This window comes from Poecilia mexicana, unplaced genomic scaffold, assembly GCF_051168715.1.
Source record: "Poecilia mexicana isolate PSO_F unplaced genomic scaffold, ASM5116871v1 scaffold_15, whole genome shotgun sequence".
Taxonomy (NCBI): domain Eukaryota; kingdom Metazoa; phylum Chordata; class Actinopteri; order Cyprinodontiformes; family Poeciliidae; genus Poecilia; species Poecilia mexicana.
The window spans coordinates 27841429-27862954 of NW_028263384.1; the positions used below are offsets into that span (position 1 = coordinate 27841429).

General features: G+C 39.1%; 1 protein-coding gene and 1 pseudogene across 3 annotated transcripts in view; both read right to left on the reverse strand.

The window, feature by feature from the left end:
* Window positions 1–343: 343 nt before the first annotated feature.
* The window catches only part of ttc7a (tetratricopeptide repeat domain 7A), a 47972-nt gene continuing 26789 nt past the window's right edge, over window positions 344–21526 (reverse strand). For all 3 annotated transcript variants that reach the window (XM_088013171.1, XM_088013172.1, XM_088013174.1), the window contains 5 exons: window positions 17304–17420; window positions 16731–16843; window positions 15846–15980; window positions 12133–12335; window positions 344–2614 (listed from right to left, as the gene is read on the reverse strand). In XM_088013171.1, coding sequence (XP_087869297.1) covers window positions 2396–2614; window positions 12133–12335; window positions 15846–15980; window positions 16731–16843; window positions 17304–17420 — 787 coding nt within the window. In that variant the 3' untranslated portion in view covers window positions 344–2395. The remainder of the gene's footprint in view (window positions 2615–12132; window positions 12336–15845; window positions 15981–16730; window positions 16844–17303; window positions 17421–21526) is intronic.
* Window positions 12541–15342, reverse strand: LOC148155383 (uncharacterized; annotated as a pseudogene).

Sequence of the window (21526 nt, forward strand, 5' to 3'; positions counted from 1 at the left end):
AGCCGCATCACATCACATCAGCGAGCGACGTAGACCAACAGAGAGGTGGAGGCAGAAGATTGTGCTTGCAGGATTACATAAGTCAGCAGCCCCAGTCGCTTCGCTCGCGAAAGTGGCATCCGCTAGTCAGAGGCGACAAGGCGGGTGAAGACGGAGCGTTTATTTAAAAAAACAGAAAAGAATGTGAAGCGTCTGATTGAGCTACGTAGCCTGAACGTAGCTCAAATCATTTTGGAAATATTAAACCAAGGCTTTAAATACTTAAAGAAGAAAATAAATTTTTTCCTCACTTTAGATAAATCAAACTGAACTTTTAACCCATTTAGATGAGTCAGAACAACTGTTTTTAGGAGCATCTTCATTTATTTACATTTTCAATATATTTACATAAAACAGCTGAAAAAGTGTCTTCTTCCATTTAACTGATCAGAAAATGTGAGTTTTTGCATACAGGAATCAAAACAATTATTAATGTTCAGATAAGGACCAACAGGAACTCTGTTAAATATAATGCTCATTATTTATGACCAGAAACATGATCAGTTTAGAGTTAAGTACATAGGAGATCCATGCAAAACATCAGAAGATTCATTTGCATAAATCCTCCATTTCACACATTTTACAAATAACCACTGATATCCAATAAGAAAAAAAGATAATTTATAATTAATAGTGCAAAGAATGCTCAGATGTTGATTTGAAAAAGAAAAAAGAAAATCGATCTATAGGAAAGTGACAAAATTATAAACAATTTACAGACATAAATAAATTAATTTCTCTTCCAAGGATATTAGTTACTTTCAACATGTGGTTGTTGTTTTGGTCAGTGTGAACAAAAAGCTTTGCAAATGCTTTACAAGTCAACGCTTTACATAAATCTGCTGAAATACACCTGCAGTTCAACCAATTATATCCAATAGCAGAAGGTCAATCATTGTGATTTGATCTGCAATGTTTTCTCAAAATGCTAAAATGTTGCTGTGTCAGGTTTTGTGAGCTGGAGTATTATTTAATAAATATGTCTGAAATGATTATGTAAACTGTAGTGATGCTGCTGATTGTAAAAAAATATAATTTCATTTTGATTCTTAAGCTAATAAATCATAAAAAGTCATGAAGCTACACCCAGCTGAAAGTTAGCTTAGCTTAGTTTAACAAGAAGCTAGCTAGACAACAGACAAAATCTTTCTTTTTAAATGTTATATTATATCTGATTAAACTATCCAAGAAAAAACTAATTTGTAGATATTTTGAGTTTTGCAGGTTTTATAAGTCAAGCTACCTGAGCTAACTACATGCAAATGATAGCTTGTATTCAGGATATGTGCAGCAAATAAGAGTTTTTCATATTTTGCTTTGCAGGAACAAACAAACTTCTCCAAAACAAACTTAAAATTTGAATCAGTAGGTCATTTTTTATTCAGTGCCACATAAGTTAAAGGGGCAGATTATGTGTTTTCCAGGTGCATAAAGCCACTTTATAGCATAATCAAGTAACTGTTACTTTCAGTTGTTATGAGAATGCTGCATAGATCAAATATAACTTAAGACGCATTGAATTTGGGCCTCTGTCTCTTTAAGAAGCTCCTGCTCTTTCTGAAACTCCACCTACAGAAAGTCATCACAACACGGCTCCTCTATTAATCCTCCATTAACCCTTTAACGTTTTTACCAGCTATGCTCTGAGAAGTAGCTCCTATAATGAGAAGTGCAGTTCCACCTGGTGTTTGCTAATTGCTGCTGGCTATTCTGAAGGAGCTGAGTGGAAAAGGCTCATGGGGGAAGGCTGCTTGGAAACCGCAACTCTGAGGAGGAGCTTGGTCATCAAGGCGGGGCTACGTCCAAACAGGCGTTTTGCACACTGCAAAAACAAAATCTTAAACAAGTATTTTAGGCCAGTGTCTGCTGCAAATATCTCAGTACACTTGAAGTGAGACAAAACTAACTTACAGGTATCTTTTTAGAAAGATATGAAAGCTTGTTTTAAATAAATTCCTTAATATTAGTGGAAAAGTTCTAGTTCCATTGGCAGATAAATTTACTTCTAAGACATTTTCCCCTATTACAAGTGAAATAATCTGCCTGAGGAACTTGAACTTTATAATAAAAATCAAAGAATTATTTACTTAAAATAAGCTCCTGTATCTTGCTGATAAGTTATATTTGCACTAGAAACTAGACAAAAACACTTGGTAAGATTTTATGCTTTTGCAGTGCACAGCTGAATGGTTGTCATGGAGATTAAAGGATTTCTAAAACATGCAAAGAATCAAAGCAACAGTCCAGGTATGTTTTTGACGAAGGATTGACATTATAACATGATGTAAAGCTGAAAACTGTTAATTTTACATGGTACTGCCCCTTTAAGAAAAGGTCAGATTTGTTGCCCGGGTCGTCAGAGCTCTCTGGGGATGACGGTGAAGGGCCGGATGGGACTGGACGCCTCCAGCTCCAGCGCCGTCAAGAAGCAGTCCGGAGCCTGGCTGGAGTCCCGAGCCTGCAGCGCTTCGCCCAGGCCGCTCCACGCCTCGTGGGACGTGCTGTGGACCTGAACCGCGTCACGCAGCACCTTCTCTCCCAGGTGGACACGACCCGTTTTTACCAGCAGGCGACCCTGAACAGAACACAGGGGAGACATAGGAAATATGACGTCTGCTACAAAGCAACTCCTAAAAAACATGACACACAAATATTTATTGGGTTATTTATTTAGAAGCGAGAATAACTGAATCCCATGAATAAAAATGTATGATGGAGTATAAAGGCCATGCTAAGAAAATTAGAAAAAATTAAATTACAAAGATAAATTTATAATATTTCGAGAATAAAGTTGTACAATAATAAAATTTGTTGGGAAGTCAAAATATTTCTAAAATAAAATGAGAATATTTATTTTAAATATTTCAAAAATAGTCATACAAGAATAAAGCTTGTATTCTTTATTAAAATACAAGCTTTAAAAATTCTTTATTTATTTTTTAAATAAAGTAAGTATTACGAAAATAAAGTTCAAATAAGAGAATAAATTCATAAAAAACAAGTAAATATGAGAATGTAAAGTCACATTTCAAAAATAAAGTCGTACAAGAATAAAGTTGAAATATTACGAGAATAAAGTCAAAATAATGCAAGAATAAAGTCATGATATTTAAAAAATAAAGTAAATATTATTCCTCATCAGAAATACCTTTTTTAAACTACGCTATATTTTATTTGCTTCAGTTTTAAATCTTTGCTTTTGTAACCAGAATTGTTAAAATTTGAATAAACACAAAGGCTGCTGTAGGTTGTCCTATTTTTCACATGACTATATTTATCTATTAAATAAATATTAAAAGACAAAAGTGGTGCCTAATGTTGAGTTTAACCCTCAAAACTCAGTGAGCATCACTTTACCACCTACCCTTTAATACTCTAATATATTTCTATTCCAAATATCTGTCATTAAAACGTTTTATAGCATGAAAACCTCAAGTCAGCAGATGGTGGCTTTTTAAAATATATATATATATAAAAATCATAAATCTTGGATTATGATGTTGCTCTTGTGGAGTTGAGTTGTTTAGGATAAAAAATGAAAACAAAAGCTAAACAGCAGCAACGAGAGTCACATTCAGCTGGGATTGACCAACTAAATGGAGAAAATCCACAAATGATGAGATTAAGAGGAAACCTCGGCAGAGACGATGCACATTGTTAAACACAAACACACAGCAAAGTGCTGCAAAGTAGGTTCTGATTTAATACAAAATCATCTTTACCATTTAACATTCAGCAACTGCCATTTATTTTCTAACATCTACATTCCTGTTACAGACATGCAGTTAAAACCTAACCAGGGTGTTAAAATATAAATTCTGAAAACCAACCTGATCACTTTTCTATGGAGTCCCACAAGGCTGTGTTTAAGGCCCAGTGACATTTCCTTTATACATCTGTTCAATTGCTTGTTAAAAGTAGTTACGATTAAGATATGCAGAACATTGACTCTGAATATAAAACACATTAATCCACAAAGTAGATTGGGTACAGCAAAGAATATATTTGAAATGAAAATGTCTAATTTTTGCAGCAGCCCTCCTAAAGGTCAGGAGTGTTTTTGGGCGTCTCAGAGACAAAATGTTCAACGCTCTCTCACATTAAAGCTATAGATGCTGTGTTGCATGCACATAGAGAATGACAACAGGCAGCTGTTCCTCCACAATAACACACACACACACACACACACACACAGACACACACACACACTGAGCTGGCCTCAGGTCAGACAGACAAGTCTCGTTATGCAGTCTCTGCTCACAAGTTCCAGATTAATTGGGCTGAACTTCACATCGCTGTCTGCAGGCTCTGATGCAACTTTCAATAACAACACACACACACTCACAGTCGTGTTTTCATGACTTGTGGGGACCCAACATTGACTTCCATCCATTTTCTACAGCCTAACCCTTTCTTTACCCCTAACCATCACATACCTAACCCCTGACTCTAACCAAAAGTCAATTCACACCTTAGACCTAAACCTAATCCAAAAACAGCAGGTCCCCTCATGGGGACCAAAAAATGTCCCCACAAAACGCAGACGTCCCCTCAACCCCACATTGTAGACAGGATAGGTCCCCACGAAGATATAAAAACCTACCACACACACACACACACACACCCACACACACGCTATGTTCCTCTTTCCTTGCTGATCCTACGAGGAAAACACAGGAACAAAACTCCTGAGCAAAAAGGATGTACGTCGACATTTACCAGTTCCTGTCTGAGCCTGCAGCCCTTTGAGTTCATTCATCATTATTGTTCTCTTCTCCACATTTAGCGTCAATGTGTCAGAATGTGTCAGTTTACACAATAATTAGCATTTACGGCATCAGTTCACCTACTCCAGATATTTTTAAACAATTTGTTCCTCTTTTTTTTGTCTGCATCAAAACTCTGAGTGACCCCAGGCAAAGATGCTATAATTGCTATGCTGCTCCAGCAGGTGGTGATACTTCGAACACAGACTGCATGAGCATTCAAAAGCATAAGATCAATTTGAAATAAAATATACTTTTTATTGTTGTTGGTTTTAGTTAATGATGGGACTCGATTAAAACTTTTTATTCAAGTTAATTGTGTAAATTGAATAAATACACGTGAGCACAACAAAATTTATTATTTTAAATTTGTTATTTAGGATATTAAACCATCAGATTAGAGCAAAGTGCTAATATACTCATGCAGCTGACAAGTGTTTCACCTCTGACCATTCATGCAACATCTTTGAAAAAATCCTTTTTTAGAAATGTGGAGAGTGGACGCTAACATTAGCATTGGGAACGTCTGTGCTAGCTGATACATGTTTAGCAGTAAGACGCTATTTTAGGCTTAAATAGCTTCCATAATAGGCTAACTCATTTTAGCACAACTTGAAAACAACAGTAGTCTTTTCCAGTGTCCCATGAGAGGCAAGTTTGTCACTGTAGTTTATGCATGTTGCTTGTACGTCAGATTTATGGGTGTACCAGAAACAAAATACAAAGATTCCAGCTTGGGACTTTTATATGTATTAAAGAAAAATAAATAAATAAACGTTTTAAAGTTTATGTAATCAGTTCATCAAAATTAACACATTAAAGTCCTGGACCAGCTTAAAAATATTTTGATTGGTTTTATTTAAATCAGTGCACATTAATGAACGTACCAGACTTAGCAAAATAAAAATTTACAGCCACAGTCGAACTAATAACACCAATAGGAAAAACATATTAAAATGTCAACAAAAAAAACAACTTACAAATAATTTAAACAGCAAATTATAAATTTATTTTACACTGAAGGACATAACAGTAGACAAAATGATCAATTTATATTGGAGCCTTGCATATTTGACAGTTATTTTCAGTTTTCTTTCATTTCTTTGTCTCCTATTTTGCCAGTGAATGTACAAAAATTTACAAGTGAAAAATGTCACCATGTAAAATCAATGCATAAAACGCAAACAAGTTGATAAAAATCAGTATAAAGGGTCTAGTTTCTAGTGCAAATATCTTAGTACACTTGAAATAACACAAGTAACTTTTCAGCAAGAAACAGGAGTTTATTTTAAGTAAATAAATAATTAAGTTTAAGATAACTTTAAAGTCAGCATTACTTGAAAAAAGAAAAGAGAACAGCTTCTTCAGTTTCTTTACTTGTTCAGTCCAACCATCTGTCTCGTGTTTTACCTTAACTGACCCTCGTCGGTTTGGCCCTGCAGTTTTTATCTTGTGTTGTGAGCAGCGGCGCATTCAAGCCAAAATTAGATAAACTCCAGAGGAACTTCAAACAGTCCAAAACAGCTAATTAAGCGTGTTTAGCGAGAGAAGGATCAAAGAGATTCCCCTCCCAAAAAAAGGAGAAGGAAACCTTCAAACGTCCCAACAGAAACCTGATTATGGCATCCAGATTAGGGAGGTTTGGCGTCAGCTGATGCTGTTTATGTGATTCAGTGCAACAACTAAAAAACCAAGTTAGAGGTTTATTTACAGCAACTAGATTAATCTAATCACTTTTACTCAGATAAATTAACTGTTAAATAAGTAAGGACGCATTAAAGTCTTAAATTATCCTTCTACTCATTGCAGATTTATGGATTATTTTAAAAAAAATGATGTTCTTTATGGATTACAACAAATCGGCTTAAAAAGCAGCAGCATAACTAAAAATTCAGGAACTGATTTTCTGTCTAGTGAATAATTTGTTTATTTGATAAATGTTTTGAATTAAAAAGCACAGTAATAACCCACTTTTAGTTTCCTGGCAGATTTAATCAGCTTTTGTTTAAGGTGCCTTGATATTTCAAAGACTTCACACACAGGCCCACAGCATCAAACGTCCACTATTTTTTTTGTTTTCAATTTGACTGACTTATCAAAATTAGGATTTTTTTCCACCGATGCACTCCTTCGGTTTTCATAGTTCAAGTAAATTAAAGGAGAAATTAAAGGGAACCTTTTATGCAAAATTCACATTCTGCAATTTTTTTTAACTTCCATTTGGGTCTCTACTGTTGTTTTTGGAAATAAGTTAATGTTTATTGGTGTCTGGAAAATGAGCCGTTTCAAAATCTTCCCATTTATTAAGTCACAAATCAGCAGGCACTGCCCCTCACCTAGCAACCCTGGCTCGTTACCTAGCAACCACAGGGAAGCCCAGCCTGTCACATAGCAACCCAAGCTGAGCTCCAGCTGCTTGTTCAGCTGGTTTTACCGCTGTATGTTTTGTTGTTGACTTACCATTCAGAAACCACTTGCTGCATTCTTTTTAGTTGCGCAGGAGCCTCCACTTCTGCTTTTCAAAGATGTACAGTTGTATAACTGCGCATCTGTTTGCAGAAATTTTCACGTGTGAGTGTAAACATTGAGTTGGGGGCCATGGCCAGCAGCTGATTATTTGGATTTAAAGTGACAAGAGGCCCTAAAACAGCTTATAGTCTGAACTGAAGAGACCAAAATCTCATTATCCAAGAATGATTAATGCAAAAAAAAAAAAAAAAAAAAAAAAAGGCCCATAAACCTATGGTTACCCGTTTAATGTCATCTCCAAGAATCAACCTAGGTCAGGAAGTCTCTCACCCACAGAGATAGGGAAGAAGAGAGAGAATGAACGAGGCATTAAAAGGAGGAATGCAAGAAAGAAAGACAGAAGGAGCTAAAAGAAGCAGGAGATGAAAATTGACAAAAATTAAGAAATAATTTAACTCAGAGGAGCCAAACATAGCAACAGAGGCACCAGTCGACTCCCAGTTGTTTCCCAGTTTGCCCCCTTCCATTTTTTCCGTCCTCCTCAGCCTTCTTCCCTCCCTCTGTCTATTCATGGTTATCAGACATTTTGCTCAGTAGAATATATTTCCCTGGTTGCTAGGCAATCCCATAAAGCGGTGAGAACAACCAAAGTGTTATAAATAATGTATTTGCATTATCTAATCAGCTGACAACCGCCCCCACCCACACAGCCGGAGAGCGAGAGCCGGGGAGCGATGGGTGAGCATTTGATAATTGGAACGCGATTAATTCAATGAGCACAAGTCCTCGTCCTGAGAGCGTTCGTGCATATGCGAGGCCGCATGCGAATATGCGTCTGCCGGAGAGGAGTAGGAGAGGAAGCGTGCGCGGCCGTGCGTCCGGCTGACTCAGAACCGGCTCCACTACAGACAGGAAAGGGACGAGACGTAGAAGACGAGGGAACGAGTCGGATTCATGCACACTCCACTGGGAGCAAGGCTGGGGTTCAGGATCGGATCCAATCCAACGTGTTCGGTACCAGAAACCACAGGCGCAGATCGCATTTCAAATCAATTTTAAACATTAGTATTTATTCTTCTTTTATAATATGTAACACATTGACGGGAGGAGGATTGGACCCAATGGACAAAACAAACAAAAAAACAGATTTCCAACTTTTGGCCCCAAGGATAGAATTTTGAGGAAAAGATAGAATTCCAAGAAAAAAGTGAAATTTTGAGAAAAACTTCAATTTTCCAAGAAAAAAAACAAACAGTTGGAATTCTGAGAAAAACCCCCCAGTAAAGTTTCCAAGAAAATAGTGGAAATTCTGAAAAAAGATAATTAAAAAAAAAAGTTGGTATTGTCAGAAATGACGAACAATTGTAGGAAAAAAGTCAGAATTCTGAGATTAAAATCAGATTTCCTAGAAAAAAGTAAACACATTTTTCATGTAACTCTTTGTACAAATATCTAAAAGTATCACTCATCTCAGCATCTGTAGTCAGGTGATCCGATAAAATCCATTCCTAGTCTGGAAGGTTGCTTCCGAATTAAAGAACGGCTGGATGTCTGTCATATTTTAATAAAATGGAAGTTATTATGGCAGCAACTCAGTCATGAATGAAAGTAAAATCACAGAGTTGCACTGCAAAAACACTAAATCTGATCTGGTTTGTAGTGCAAATGTCTTGGTACTCTTTAGATAAGAATTTCCGAATTTCCACAGGCAGATTTTTTTCACTTATAACAAGACATTTTACCCGTGTAATCAGTGGCGTACCATAACCTACACTAACACGTTTGTTTTGGTTGTATTTACCCAGAATGGCCTGCGCTATAACCCACTTCCTGCTACGGACCGCTGGACGTTCACATATGCATTCGAACCGTTCCAGAGTTCACTTTAACTGAACTGAGACCGAGGCTTTTAGACAGACCAGAGTCTGACTTTTTAGGCAAACAGAGTTTGATTAAAGTGGATTAAACAGGGCTGGTGTGAATGAAACCGTATGCTTTTAAGCTGACCAATATGAACTAATAAAGGTCAACAGATCCAATGCTTAAAGCTCACATGGTAAGAAAAGAAACTGTTAAGGTTTGTTTAAGTGAAAATGGGTGAAAAATATTAACATAACTGAGAAACCTTTTAATCGGCCAGTATAAAACGCCAAAGGCAGCCATCTTCCCGCTTCATAGATCCAACAAATTTCACAATCAGAACGACTGAATGAAAATAAGAGGACCTTACTGTCATTTCCCTGAGGGAGCGCGTCCTTCATTTGTTGCCAAGTCAATAAAAAAGCTTGAAAGCAGTCAGTCACAGTACAGTATGTACTTTTGCAGAATAATAGCTCAAGAGTAAAAATACCAACCAAGAATATAATCAGAATTCCCCTTAAGGCGGAGCAGAATAAATGGGCCACTGGCACACAATGTGTCCACAGCAGAACCAGAATAAAAATAAATGGCTCCGCCGTCGAGGAGCAGAGACTGGAGGTTGTATTCTATGGCCAGGCTTCAAATAAAATGAGCCACACAGTGTTTTCACTGCAAAAACAACAAATCTTATCAAGTAATTTTACTCAATTTCTAGGAAATATATAATTACACTTTAATTAAGACAAAACTGAATGAAAAGTATCTTTTCAGCAACATGTAGGAGCTTGTTTTAAGGAAATAATTCCTTAATATTGTTGAAAAAAATACTTGTTCCATTGTCAGATAAATTTACTTATAACAAGACATTTTTCCCATGTTATAAGTGAAATAATCTGCCAATGAAACTAGAATGTTTTCATCAATACTAAGGAATTATTTACTTAGGCTCCTACATATATTTAAGATTACTTAATTTAAGATATTTGCACTAGAAACTAGACAAAAATACTTGGTAAGATTTTGTGTTTTTGCAGTGTTCCTCTCTCTAATGTCGCTCTTTCTCTCAACTTTTGGTGTTTTTATTATGAATTTGTGCCCAAATTCAATTGCATAAATTTAGTTCGCTCAAAAAAAAGGAGAAGAAAAAAAAGGCACAAGAAGTCCACATATGCATCAAATCCATGGAGGAATACTGGCATGCACAAACACACACACACACACACACACACACACGCACACACACACACACACACACACACACACACACACACGCACACACACACACACACACACACAGCAGCGTCACGCTGAGAGCACATCTGTCCTGTAAGAGACCCAGAGCGGGACTCGGCCAGCTGGCTTTGCTTCAACTTTTCACCCGCTGGGATTGGTTCTCCCACAGGCCAAATAAGGAAGAGACGCAAACCTTCGTCCATTTCTGGGACTGCACACACACACGCACACACACGCACACACACACACACACACACACACACACGCACACACGCGCGCACACACACACAAATCCATCCAAAAGAGCACAGTAGGAGCAAAACCCATTAGCCTTATGTGGTCACAAGATGGCAAGAGCTGGAGTCAAAATATCAAGCAGCAGTACATCTACTGTAACCATGGAAACCAAAGCGGAAACAGTGGATGTCTGTGACAGCCTTTTTATTTTTTTTAGGGATATCCCTGTCTAAGACCCCTTCACCATGACAACAGAGGAAGTTCAGAGGTCAGAATAGCTGTGGATAATCCAGTGGATCATCTGGAAGACAGACTGAGTGGGAGGAAGTGGAGAACGAGAGAAAATAAGAGCTGGGATGAAACATGGAGGGAAACGGACTGACTTCAAGCATCATCTTTCATTGGTGGGTTACAGTTAGTGGAGTTTAGGGGCAGGAGGCACGCAGTTCATGTTCTGTCATTATAAAAGTGGTGATAAAGATTATTTATTACTTCTTTTTCGGTAACTTTCTCATCCAAAATCAAGAACAGTTCTCTGTGGACAGCAGGGGCGGGTAGTAAAAATTTACTACGGTAAGAGTAAAAAGTATTTGGTAAAAAGTTTACTCAGGTACTGAGTAACTGATCAAATTATCAATCATTTAATATTTAAAAAATACCTAATCAGACAAACCAAATATAAAGTTAAATGGAAATTTTGGTGTTTTAAGGAAGAAAATGACAATAATTCAGATAACAAAAAATAAAATCAGGCAAAAGAAATTTTTCCTAATCACTTTCTTTCAATAAAAAACTAATGAAACTTTAACAAAAACTTCTGATGTCTGTTAGTAACTAATTAGTTGGTAACTAGTTACTTTTACTCAGCTACATTTACTTGAGCAACTTTTAGGAATATTTTTACTACGCTGTACTTTCTACCTTTTTTTTGACTAATTTTATTATGAAGTATTTCTACTCTTAGTTGAGTAAAATTTCTGGATTTTCCACCCACTGAATGAAAAACAAACATGTTTTAACCAAACATTCACCAGAAACACACCTGCAGTTTCTGTTAACGTTTTTTAAACTGATTTGGAAAATTTTTTCTTTTGCCTGATATTTTTTGTTACTTATATGAATTATAGTCGTTTTGGTCCTTAAATTACCAACATTTCCACTAAACTTTATATTTTGGTTCATTTGATGATGTAATTTTGAAATATTAAATAATTGATAATTTGATCAGTCGAGTAATTTCTTGAACGTCTACTTTTTACTTTCACTTGAGTAAAAATATGTTGAGGCTGTGCTAGTCTTAGTCGGGTATAATTTCTACCCACCTCTGCTTACACTGTTAGCACAACATGTCAGAGTTAATTTAATAGCCTTGAATAAAACACTCAATCTATTAGTGTATTTATGCATCGCCTGAGTAACTCTTCATGTTCACTCAATACTGTGTTTATGCACAAGACACAGAGCAGAGCAGCGTTATGTAAGTTTTAATTCAGTTTCAAAGCCTCTTAAATCCTCTCCAGTCACTCACCATTTGCACCAGTATGCGCTCTCCAGTGGGATGGATGGCCAGGGCCTCATCGTACAGCGCCTTGGCTTCGTCCAGCTGGCCCCGGAGCTCGGCCAGGCGGCCCCGCTGCAGGAGAACCGAGTGGGAGTTGGGGGACAGAGAGCTGGCCTCCGCGATGCAGAACTGGGCCTCCTTGAGCCGGCCGTCCGCCATGAACAGCTCCCCTACAGGAGGAGAGAGAGAGGAGGGACGGGAGACCGAGGGAGACGGGTCAGAACAAAACGGAGCGAGGATAGAGAGATGAGGAGGGGGACAAAGAGAGAGAGAGAAGGAGAAAGAGAGAGAGAGAAAGAGAGAGAGATTCCATTGTTTCTAAGACAAACTTTAAAGAGTCGAAACAAAAGTTCAGTTTAAATTCTTGAAATGATGCTAAAAAATACTGGAAGGATGGATGGATGGATGGATGGATGGACGAATGAATGGGTGGATGAATGGATGGACGGATGAATGGATGGATGATTAGAGAGATGATGGATGGATGGATGGATGGATGGATGGATGGATAATGGATGGATGGATGGATGGATGGATGGACGAATGAATGGGTGGATGAATGGATGGACGGATGAATGGATGGATGATTAGAGAGATGATGGATGGATGGATGGATGGATGGATGGATGGATGGATGGATGGATGATGGACGGATGGATGGATGGATGGATGGATGATGGACGGATGGATGGATGATGGACGGATGGATGGATGGATGATGGATGGATGGATGGATGGATAATGGATGGATGGATGGATGGATGGATGGATGATGGACGGATGGATGGATGCATGGATGGATGGATGGATGGATGATGGACGGATGGATGATGGATGGATAATGGACGGATGGACGGATGGATGGATGGATGGATGGATGGATGGATAATAGATGGGTGGATTAATGGATGGATAATGGACGGATGGACGGATGGATGGATGGATGGATGGATGGATAATGGATGGGTGGATTAATGGATGGATAATAGACGGATGGACGGATGGATGATGGATGGATAATGGATGGATGGATGGATGGATGGATGGATGGATGGATGGATGGATGGATGGATGGATGGATGGACGGATGAATGATGGATAGATAATGGACGGATGGACGGATGGATGGATGGATGGATGATGGATGGATAATGGACGGATGGATGGATGGATGGATGGATGGATGGTTCCTGCTGTAAGTTGATGATGGAGGGAGAGAAGAGAAGAAGAAGAAACTCCATTAGTAAATTTGTCTGTTTTGTCTCCTTAGAGACAAACCAGCAGATCAGAGAATCAAACCTCAGAAACTCGACAAACTGTTTGGTTGAGGAAGGAAACGGAGGCCGAGTGCAGCGAACGGAGCTCCTGCCTAAATATGGCCATCCCATATGAAGGGCCTCCCTGCCCTCAAACAAACCCCAGACACACAAACCCAGCGGACTGACCACAGGCTCTTCCCTCTCCAAGATGGCCGACGAGGCGTCCTGCAGCGGACCCGCCGGCCAACGAGCTGCCAGGCGGTTCAGACACTGGACATCATCGGCCCAGACCCAGAGGAACCTGATGTGGAAGCTGAGTGGAGTAAACACTGACAGCGTCGTCTGCCGTGTGTGTGTGTGTGTGTGTGTGTGTGTGTGTGTGTGTATGCTTTGTTTGTTTACCTGTGCCTCACAGATGCACAGATGGGAAACACTTAATGCATGCTAGCTCTGTGGGATGTCTGCTCCCAGCCTCAGGGTTCCGGTGCATAACGTCAGGGTGATTTGGATCCGGTTACATAAGGTATTTTCCCGCTCCTCACCTGAGCTCTTTAAGTTAAAAAAGCTACCAGATCAGTGCTTGCATAAGCATTTTTCTTCCTGATGTGTCTCATATGGAGACCATTTGATCTGAATGTAAAATCGTCAGACGACACAATAAGAAGAATCTTCAGTATAACCAGAGTTGGTAGAAACTACATTACTTCAGTAACATTTTTTGAAAAAAATAAAAATAAAAAGTACTTTTCAGAGTATTTGCATGTTTGATTTTTACTTGAGTAATTGTATTATGAAGTATTTCTACTTTTATTTTAGTAAACTTCTGGATTTTCTACCCACTGATTGAAAAACAAACATGTTTTAACCAGAAATTCACCAGACAGACTCACATCTGCAGTTTCTGTTAAAGTTTAATCAGTTTATTATTGATAAAAATTGATTTGGAAAAATTTTCTTTTACCTGATTTTGATCATTTTTTTGTTACTTTTATAAATTATTGTCATTCTGGTCCTTAAAATGTCACAATTTCCACTTTATATTTTAACTGTTCTTATCTGATGATGTAATTTTTAAATATTAAATTATCGATAATTTGGTCAGTTACTCAGTACTTGAGTAAACTTTTGAGTAATTTCGTGGATGGCTTCTTTTTACTTTTATTTAAGTAGAAATATGAAGTTACAGCTATATTTACTTTTTTGGCTACTCTGGTGAACCTCCAAATGCTTCCTTCTCATAAAATTCTCTCTATTTGATTATATTTTGATATATTCATGTATTCCCAACAAAGATGACACCAGAAATGGACGATGTCTTTGTGTTGGGGCCTAGAAAACCTTGTTTCTGTCTGAAACCATTCAGAGTTTCTTTTTCAGGCAGATGAAAAGCAAACTGTGCAGCCGTAGCAGTGAAAGCTGTGCAGCCTCAGAGTCTTACACAACTTACTGACCTGTTTATATGCTCAATTTAATTTCAGCCTCTCAGGGGAGTAGGACATTGTTTATGCACTTGATGCAACGTGAGCACACTTTTTTTTTGTTGCTGTGCGCACTGCAGCATCAAAAATTCACTCAGACGACTTGTTTGTTTTTTGAGAAAAGCCAGAGAGCGTCTAGGGGAGGAGAAATCCTGCATCCAGAACGAGGCGTAATCTAGTTTATGTTCAACATTATGCAACACAGTAATGATATAAATGATCTTATGAGTTAATAGGATTACTAGAATCGTTTAGTTTTGCATCTGATGGCCTTTTTTCAGTGCAGCTGCACCACACAGCGAAGTCTATCTGTTTAATTCAGAAAGCAATTCCATGAAAGAGCCATTGTCCAAGGCACCACTGTTTAACACAGGGGTGTCCAAAGTGCGGCCCGTGGGCCGTTTGCGTGCGGCCCGCGGGAACAGGTGGCCGATGCACATTGAGACTTTATTTTTATATTAGAAATGGAATGGGAAATATTAATTATCTTTGAACAAATTACACATTTTGCTTTCTCTTTAATTTGATCAGCTGACGTCTACTTAGCAACAGAAACTAAAAAATACTTGGTAGGATTTTGTGTTTTTGCAGTGCACATGAATTTACATAAAACAGGAGTTTCACTTTTTGAAATTACTACGATTTCTTGATTCTTATTCATTTGAAACTAGCTGTATTTAACTCTCTGACATCATAATTTTATTACGGTTACCACGGTTACAGGGAAAAAAGTATAATCTAATTGCAGGGAGTTGGCATTTAAATAAACTCTTATTAGTCCGTTTATTTTTAACGTTCGGCTCACCAGGAGTTGAGCTCTGAATGGTGTTTGGGTGGGATGGCGCATTTCGTTCTGGGAAGTTTGAAAATCAAATTTTCCAGGAAATCCCAGAGCGAAGGGGCCTGAAAACGTGGCTCCGGGTCACGTGCTGTGAAGTCCTACCAGCCTGCAGCCAGATGCGCTCCAGAGTGGCCCAGATGTACGTGGGGCCCTGGCGCCGGGTGGAGCTCAGGTCCGATACCTCCGACAGCGCCGCCTCCAGACGGGACACCGCCACCGACGGAGGGCTGAGGGATCCTAGGAGAGGAGGAGAGGAAGCTTTAAACGGTCGGTTATGAGGCGAAGCTTTAACACAGACTAACCCATCCACTGCTGGTTGCAACTGCAGGACAGTTAGAGGTTGGGTCTTTCACAAAATGTCACTTTATTCACTCGATTGAACAAATTTTATCATTAAAGCTGCAGTATAAAACTTTTACAAATATATTTGTGAAAAATAAGATCTCCTCCACCTCCTTTGAGCTTTTATTGGCGCCTGAAGAAATGGATCGCTCCCAACCATAAACAACCAATCAGAGTCAGGAGGCGGGGCTTAGCGCTGTCAGTCAATCGCATGTACTTTCTGCTAAATGTGCCTAGCCTGAGCATTCACAACGGGATACGCTTGTTCATAAAGTCGGATAGAAAAATGCCAGCAGATCTTCTGATTTTGATGGATTTCCTGTTTGATCCTGACTGAAATACGGGTCAGAGGTCGGATTCATCACTTTTATTTAAACAGAGTTTTAATCTAAAACGGTTTAGACGTGGAAATCCTGTAAAATCCAGGATTTTAAATAGACTGATAGATTTTATTACAGACTCAAAGTCCAAATTGCATAAAAAAGAAAATGAATACAATAAAAGAATAAAAAGTACAATAAAAAGGCTCCTAACCATTCAGGAGGCAATCATAATCATTTAGTCAGCAGTGGGATAATTCTGCTGTTGGACTCATTTAAACGATAAATAAATGTACAAATCAGGTTTTGAATGAAGAAAGCAGACCAGTGGAGGCGTCCTGGAAGTCCGGGAGGTTGAGGTGGAAGGAGGGCTTGCTGACAACAGGGCTGACCTCTGACCTCTCAGCCATCGGTATGCTGCTGCTGTCGTCCGTCTCACTGCCAAATGTAACGAACAAATCTGAATTAAAATGAGATCCATCATGAAGCAGCCAGCTACTAATTGTAGCCAAACATTCAACAAAAAGTGAAAAAGACTTCAGCAGTTCTGCTTTAAGTGTTATATAACATTACGTACTGCACGTGTGTTGAACTATTAAAGTCTTCAAATGATGAATAGATAGAAAGTGACACCTCTGAAAAATGATTCATCATCATATCAAGTGAATCACAGAGTGGGCAGCAAAGTAACACTGATGATCTAATATCAGCGCAGAGTGGGAAATCCTCAGGAACAACAATTAAAGTTGTAATTCAATAAAACTAAACAAGGCAGCAGTGACAGCAGCCATTATGTCTGGGTCCAAACTGAGACGCTTCGCTTTCCTCTCTGCACTAAAACACCAGACTGTCGTGTGATAAGCAAAGCAGCAGCGGCGGCTCATATCTGCAGGTTTACCTGGAGCGGCTGACGTCATACTGGCTCTGCCAGCGCTGCAGCATCTCCTCGCAGGTCTGCAGGGCTGCAGCGGGTCCCAGCATGGCCTCTTCCAGCTTCACCTTCGTCAGCAGCAAACTAAACCGCAACAAGCATCTCAGTTAGTTTGAATTCAAACTGGTGTTTTTAGGTTTCATTGTGTCCCTCACACTGCAAAAACACAAAGTCTTACCAAGTGTTTTGGTCTAGTTTCTCTAGACGCTTGAAATGAAACAAAACTAACTTACAAGTAACTTTTCAGGAAGACGTAGAGGCTTGTTTTACGTAAATAATTTGTTAAAATTGGGAAATAGTTACTTGTTCCATTAGCGGATTATTTCACGGTTTTGACTTGTTATAAGTTAAATAATTAGCAATAATGAACCAAATAAAAATCAAACACTGTGGTTGCAAAAAATAATAATAATAATAAAAAAAATAAAACAGACCTACACAAATATTTTTCTTTGGCAAGGTCAAAGTTCAAAGGAAAATACAAACAGCAGGGAATTTAAATTTATTTTTAAAAATGTTTTTTGTATATATTTTTAAAATGCATCATGATATAGTGACAATTTTAACATATGTGCACCAAACATTTTTTTAAATAAAAGTCGCGCTGCAGCTGTAGAGTTTGTGATCTTGAGAAAACGTGAAAACGTTTAAAGGGTGCGATTACTTTTACGAGGTTTTGTACCAGCAGCAACGGCTGCTTTTACTATTGTTGGCAAATTAAACAGTAAAATGATTTGAAAACAACCAGAGGGCGACGCAGATAGATTTCCAAGAAATGAGGATCGTTATCTCATGAACGGCAAAGAAAAACTCCGGTCGCATTAAGAGCTTCTGAATTATCGCCGATATCTGGATCAATGAAGCCAAATGGAAGAGAAAGCTGGTCAGCAATGAGCTCTGAAAGGGTTTCTGTGTGTGTGTGTGTGTGTGTGTGTGTGTGTGTGTGTGTGTGTGTGTGTGTGTGTGTGTGTGTGTGTGTGCTGAGAAGCAGCAGAGTGTTTCCGCTTCGCCCTTTTAGCTGAAGACAACTGGTTAAGTGATGCGGGAGTCTCTGATGTGAACTTCTCTGAGTGCGTGTGTTGCCAGAAGGGGATCTCAGAGGACGCAGTCCGTCATGGACATTAATCACCCATAAGACTGAAGGATGGGGATCAATGATGGAGAAACTGGTTTTGGTACCAACTGGTGAAAAGACGAAATAAAAACGGGATTAAAAGATGGAGGGATTTCTGTGCAGAAGAGGTGTACAGAGTGTGTGTGATGGTGTGTGTGGGAGGAAGGAGGCTGGATTTACTGGCACACAGATGACAAGTGGTGCAGAGGGAGGCTGTGTTAAGGATACGGCTGCCAGCAGGAGTTCACCGGAGCGGGCGTCTGTGTGATGGTGGGTGTCGGTGTGACGGAGCTTTGAGCAGCATGGCGGCGGCTCATCCAGGTGACAGGAGCTGCGGATGCTGCCGCATTTCCTCTGCACAATAAAACCGGTTCTCTCTTTGTCGCCTCGGTGTACGACATGAGAAATCCTTCTAAGCTTAGATTAGTATTAGTTGGTAAAAAAAGAAATACCAAGAGTTTAGCTTATGCTTGAGTTATTTAATGATGTATCTGAACTGAACTGTTCTTTCTCAATGGATTTCAACAGCAGGAATTTGGTGAATGAGTTCAAAGCTTAAACCGGGTCAAAAACTACAACCTAACTACAACTACACGTTCTTTCATTTAATATGCAACCATTAGTGTGTTTGATTTATGTGAAGTGACAGTTATAAACTTACACTGACAAAAAATAACAGCAATTATTTGGGTTATTTAGCCTGTCATAAAAGAAAAAAAGTAATCATTTGGCAAAGTTTTATTTTCACCATGTTAATCATTCATAAATGTCACAGTGTTGAGCACAATCCAAACATTTAGCTTTCTAATTAAATATTTAGCCACAAGCAAAATATTTAACTTGCAAGCAAAATTGATAACTACAAACTAAATATTTAGCTTGCCAAACAAATGCTTGCTTGCTAGCTGAATTTATAGCTACAAACTAAACATTCAGCTTGCTAATTCAAAGTGTAGCTACTAGCAAAACTTGCTAGCTTGCTAACAAGATACATAGCTAAAAATAAAATGTTTAACTAGCTAACCAAATGCTTGCTAATTAAATAATTAGCTGCAAACTAAATATTTTGCTATATTTAGCAGGAAGGCCTGATTTACAAACATTCAGAACTACAAGTTGTTTGAAATAAACAAAACGGGCAGCACAGTTTGCAGCACTGCTGCCTTGCAGCAAGAAGGTTGTGGGTTTGAATCCCAGCCTGTTTGTTCTCTCTTTCACATGTGATGGGTTAATTGCTTTCTACAAACTGTCCTTAGGTGTGTGAGTGTGTGTGCATGGTTGTTGCATCTCTCTGTTGCCCTGAGGTGAACTGGCAACTTGTGACCCTGCAAGAATAAGCTGGAAGAACCAACTGATGGATTTATTCAGAAAATCCTCTATTTTCTATGAGATGACTGATAATAGGGTAGAAACGATTCCACCTTGCTCTTCTGTGCCTCAGTACAATCTGTGTTTTCCAAGGCAGCATCAGAAAAGATAGATTTCACCAAGATTACAACACTTGAAACTACACAGCGGATTACACAGCCTGTCATTTTCCTGCCTTCTGGGACGGAGCCGGTCGTGTGCAGAGCGGCGCAGCTCTGAGTAAACGCTCGGCGTCGGAGTGCTGAGAGTGGTGAGTGCCAGCGTAAACTCCACACATAAAAATAGCTAATGATGTTCCCTCCTGGAAAAAAAAAGTAGTACATCTACTATATTACTCATTCCGCACTCCCACAGATCAGAGAGCGTAGTCTCTGGAAGCACATGAGGCGTGAACATAAAACTGCAGATGTACGACAAGCGTAAATATATGCACACGCACAAGAACGCACACGTGCATATATAACACACACACACACGCGTGCGCGCACACACACACACACTAGCCTGTGCAGATATGCTTTCAGATTGCAACCTGACGTACAGTAAGCCATGCAACACCTAAAATGAAAGCTGGATCTTTAGTATAAACTGTGACACTCACTCAAATGAATGCTTGTTTATTCTGTGATTCTAATTTCAAAGAAAGGAAGAAATTAAGAGAGAGAGAGAGATAAAGTGTGTGCAAGGAGGGTGAGAAAAAAAAAAGACCGGAGAGCGATTGGACGCAGCGGATACAGAAGAAGGCAGAAGCCGGGGGTTGAGGATGTGGGAGAAAACGAGGAAGCAGAAATTTGGTATGCTACAGCGAGCTGACAGTTCACTGTGGTGCAGAGAGCCAGTGGCTAACAAGAGTCACACACATCCATGTGCACACATTCAACACAAAAACACACACACACACACACACACAACATGCATGTGCAAGAATGGACAAATGTTCGCGCACTCGCACCCACACAAGTGCAAGCATGCACATATGAAACGCACACCAGTCAGAGCCAGCTTTGATCTCTCACACATCCAGAGCCGATGATATTCTATGGGCCTCCTGCTGAGAAAACACCTCCTTTCATCGTCTCCCTCCGTCTCTGTCGGGAGTCTTGTATTCTGACTTTGAGCTCTGCAGCCGGGCCTCGGCTCAGCGGGCTGCAGCGGTGAGGTTTGAGTATGAAATCAAAAAAAGCTTTACTGAATAGATGCTCCGTGTTTCATCATTCTAATTTAAACAGTGCACTGGTTTTTTATTTAGGCTGAACACTGTCTGAGAAGATCAGTTTTCAAGGCCTGACATTGATTCTCTGCAGAACTTTAAAGCTGCTGTATGCAGTTTTTATAAAATATATTGTTTTTACATATTTGATAAAACTGTCTCCATGTCATGATGAGACAACTCTCCTCCACTTCCTCTCTGAGGTATAATTATCGTCTGAAGAAATGCCTGACCAACAACAGCCAATCAGTCAGGAGGCGGGTCTTAATGCTGTCAATCAACCTCATGTTGTCGCTGTTAAATGGGCTAATGGTGAAGAAATATATTACTGTCACAGGAAAACCTTTTTAACTATAATTAGCATTTGCAATAGGATCTGTTGATAGGGAAAAGCTGCAGCGGCAGCAGAGAGTAAAGAGTGCGGACAGAGGGGATGAGCAGCGCCACAAGATTGTGATTGACAGCACTAAGACCCACCTCCTGCATCTGATTGGTTGT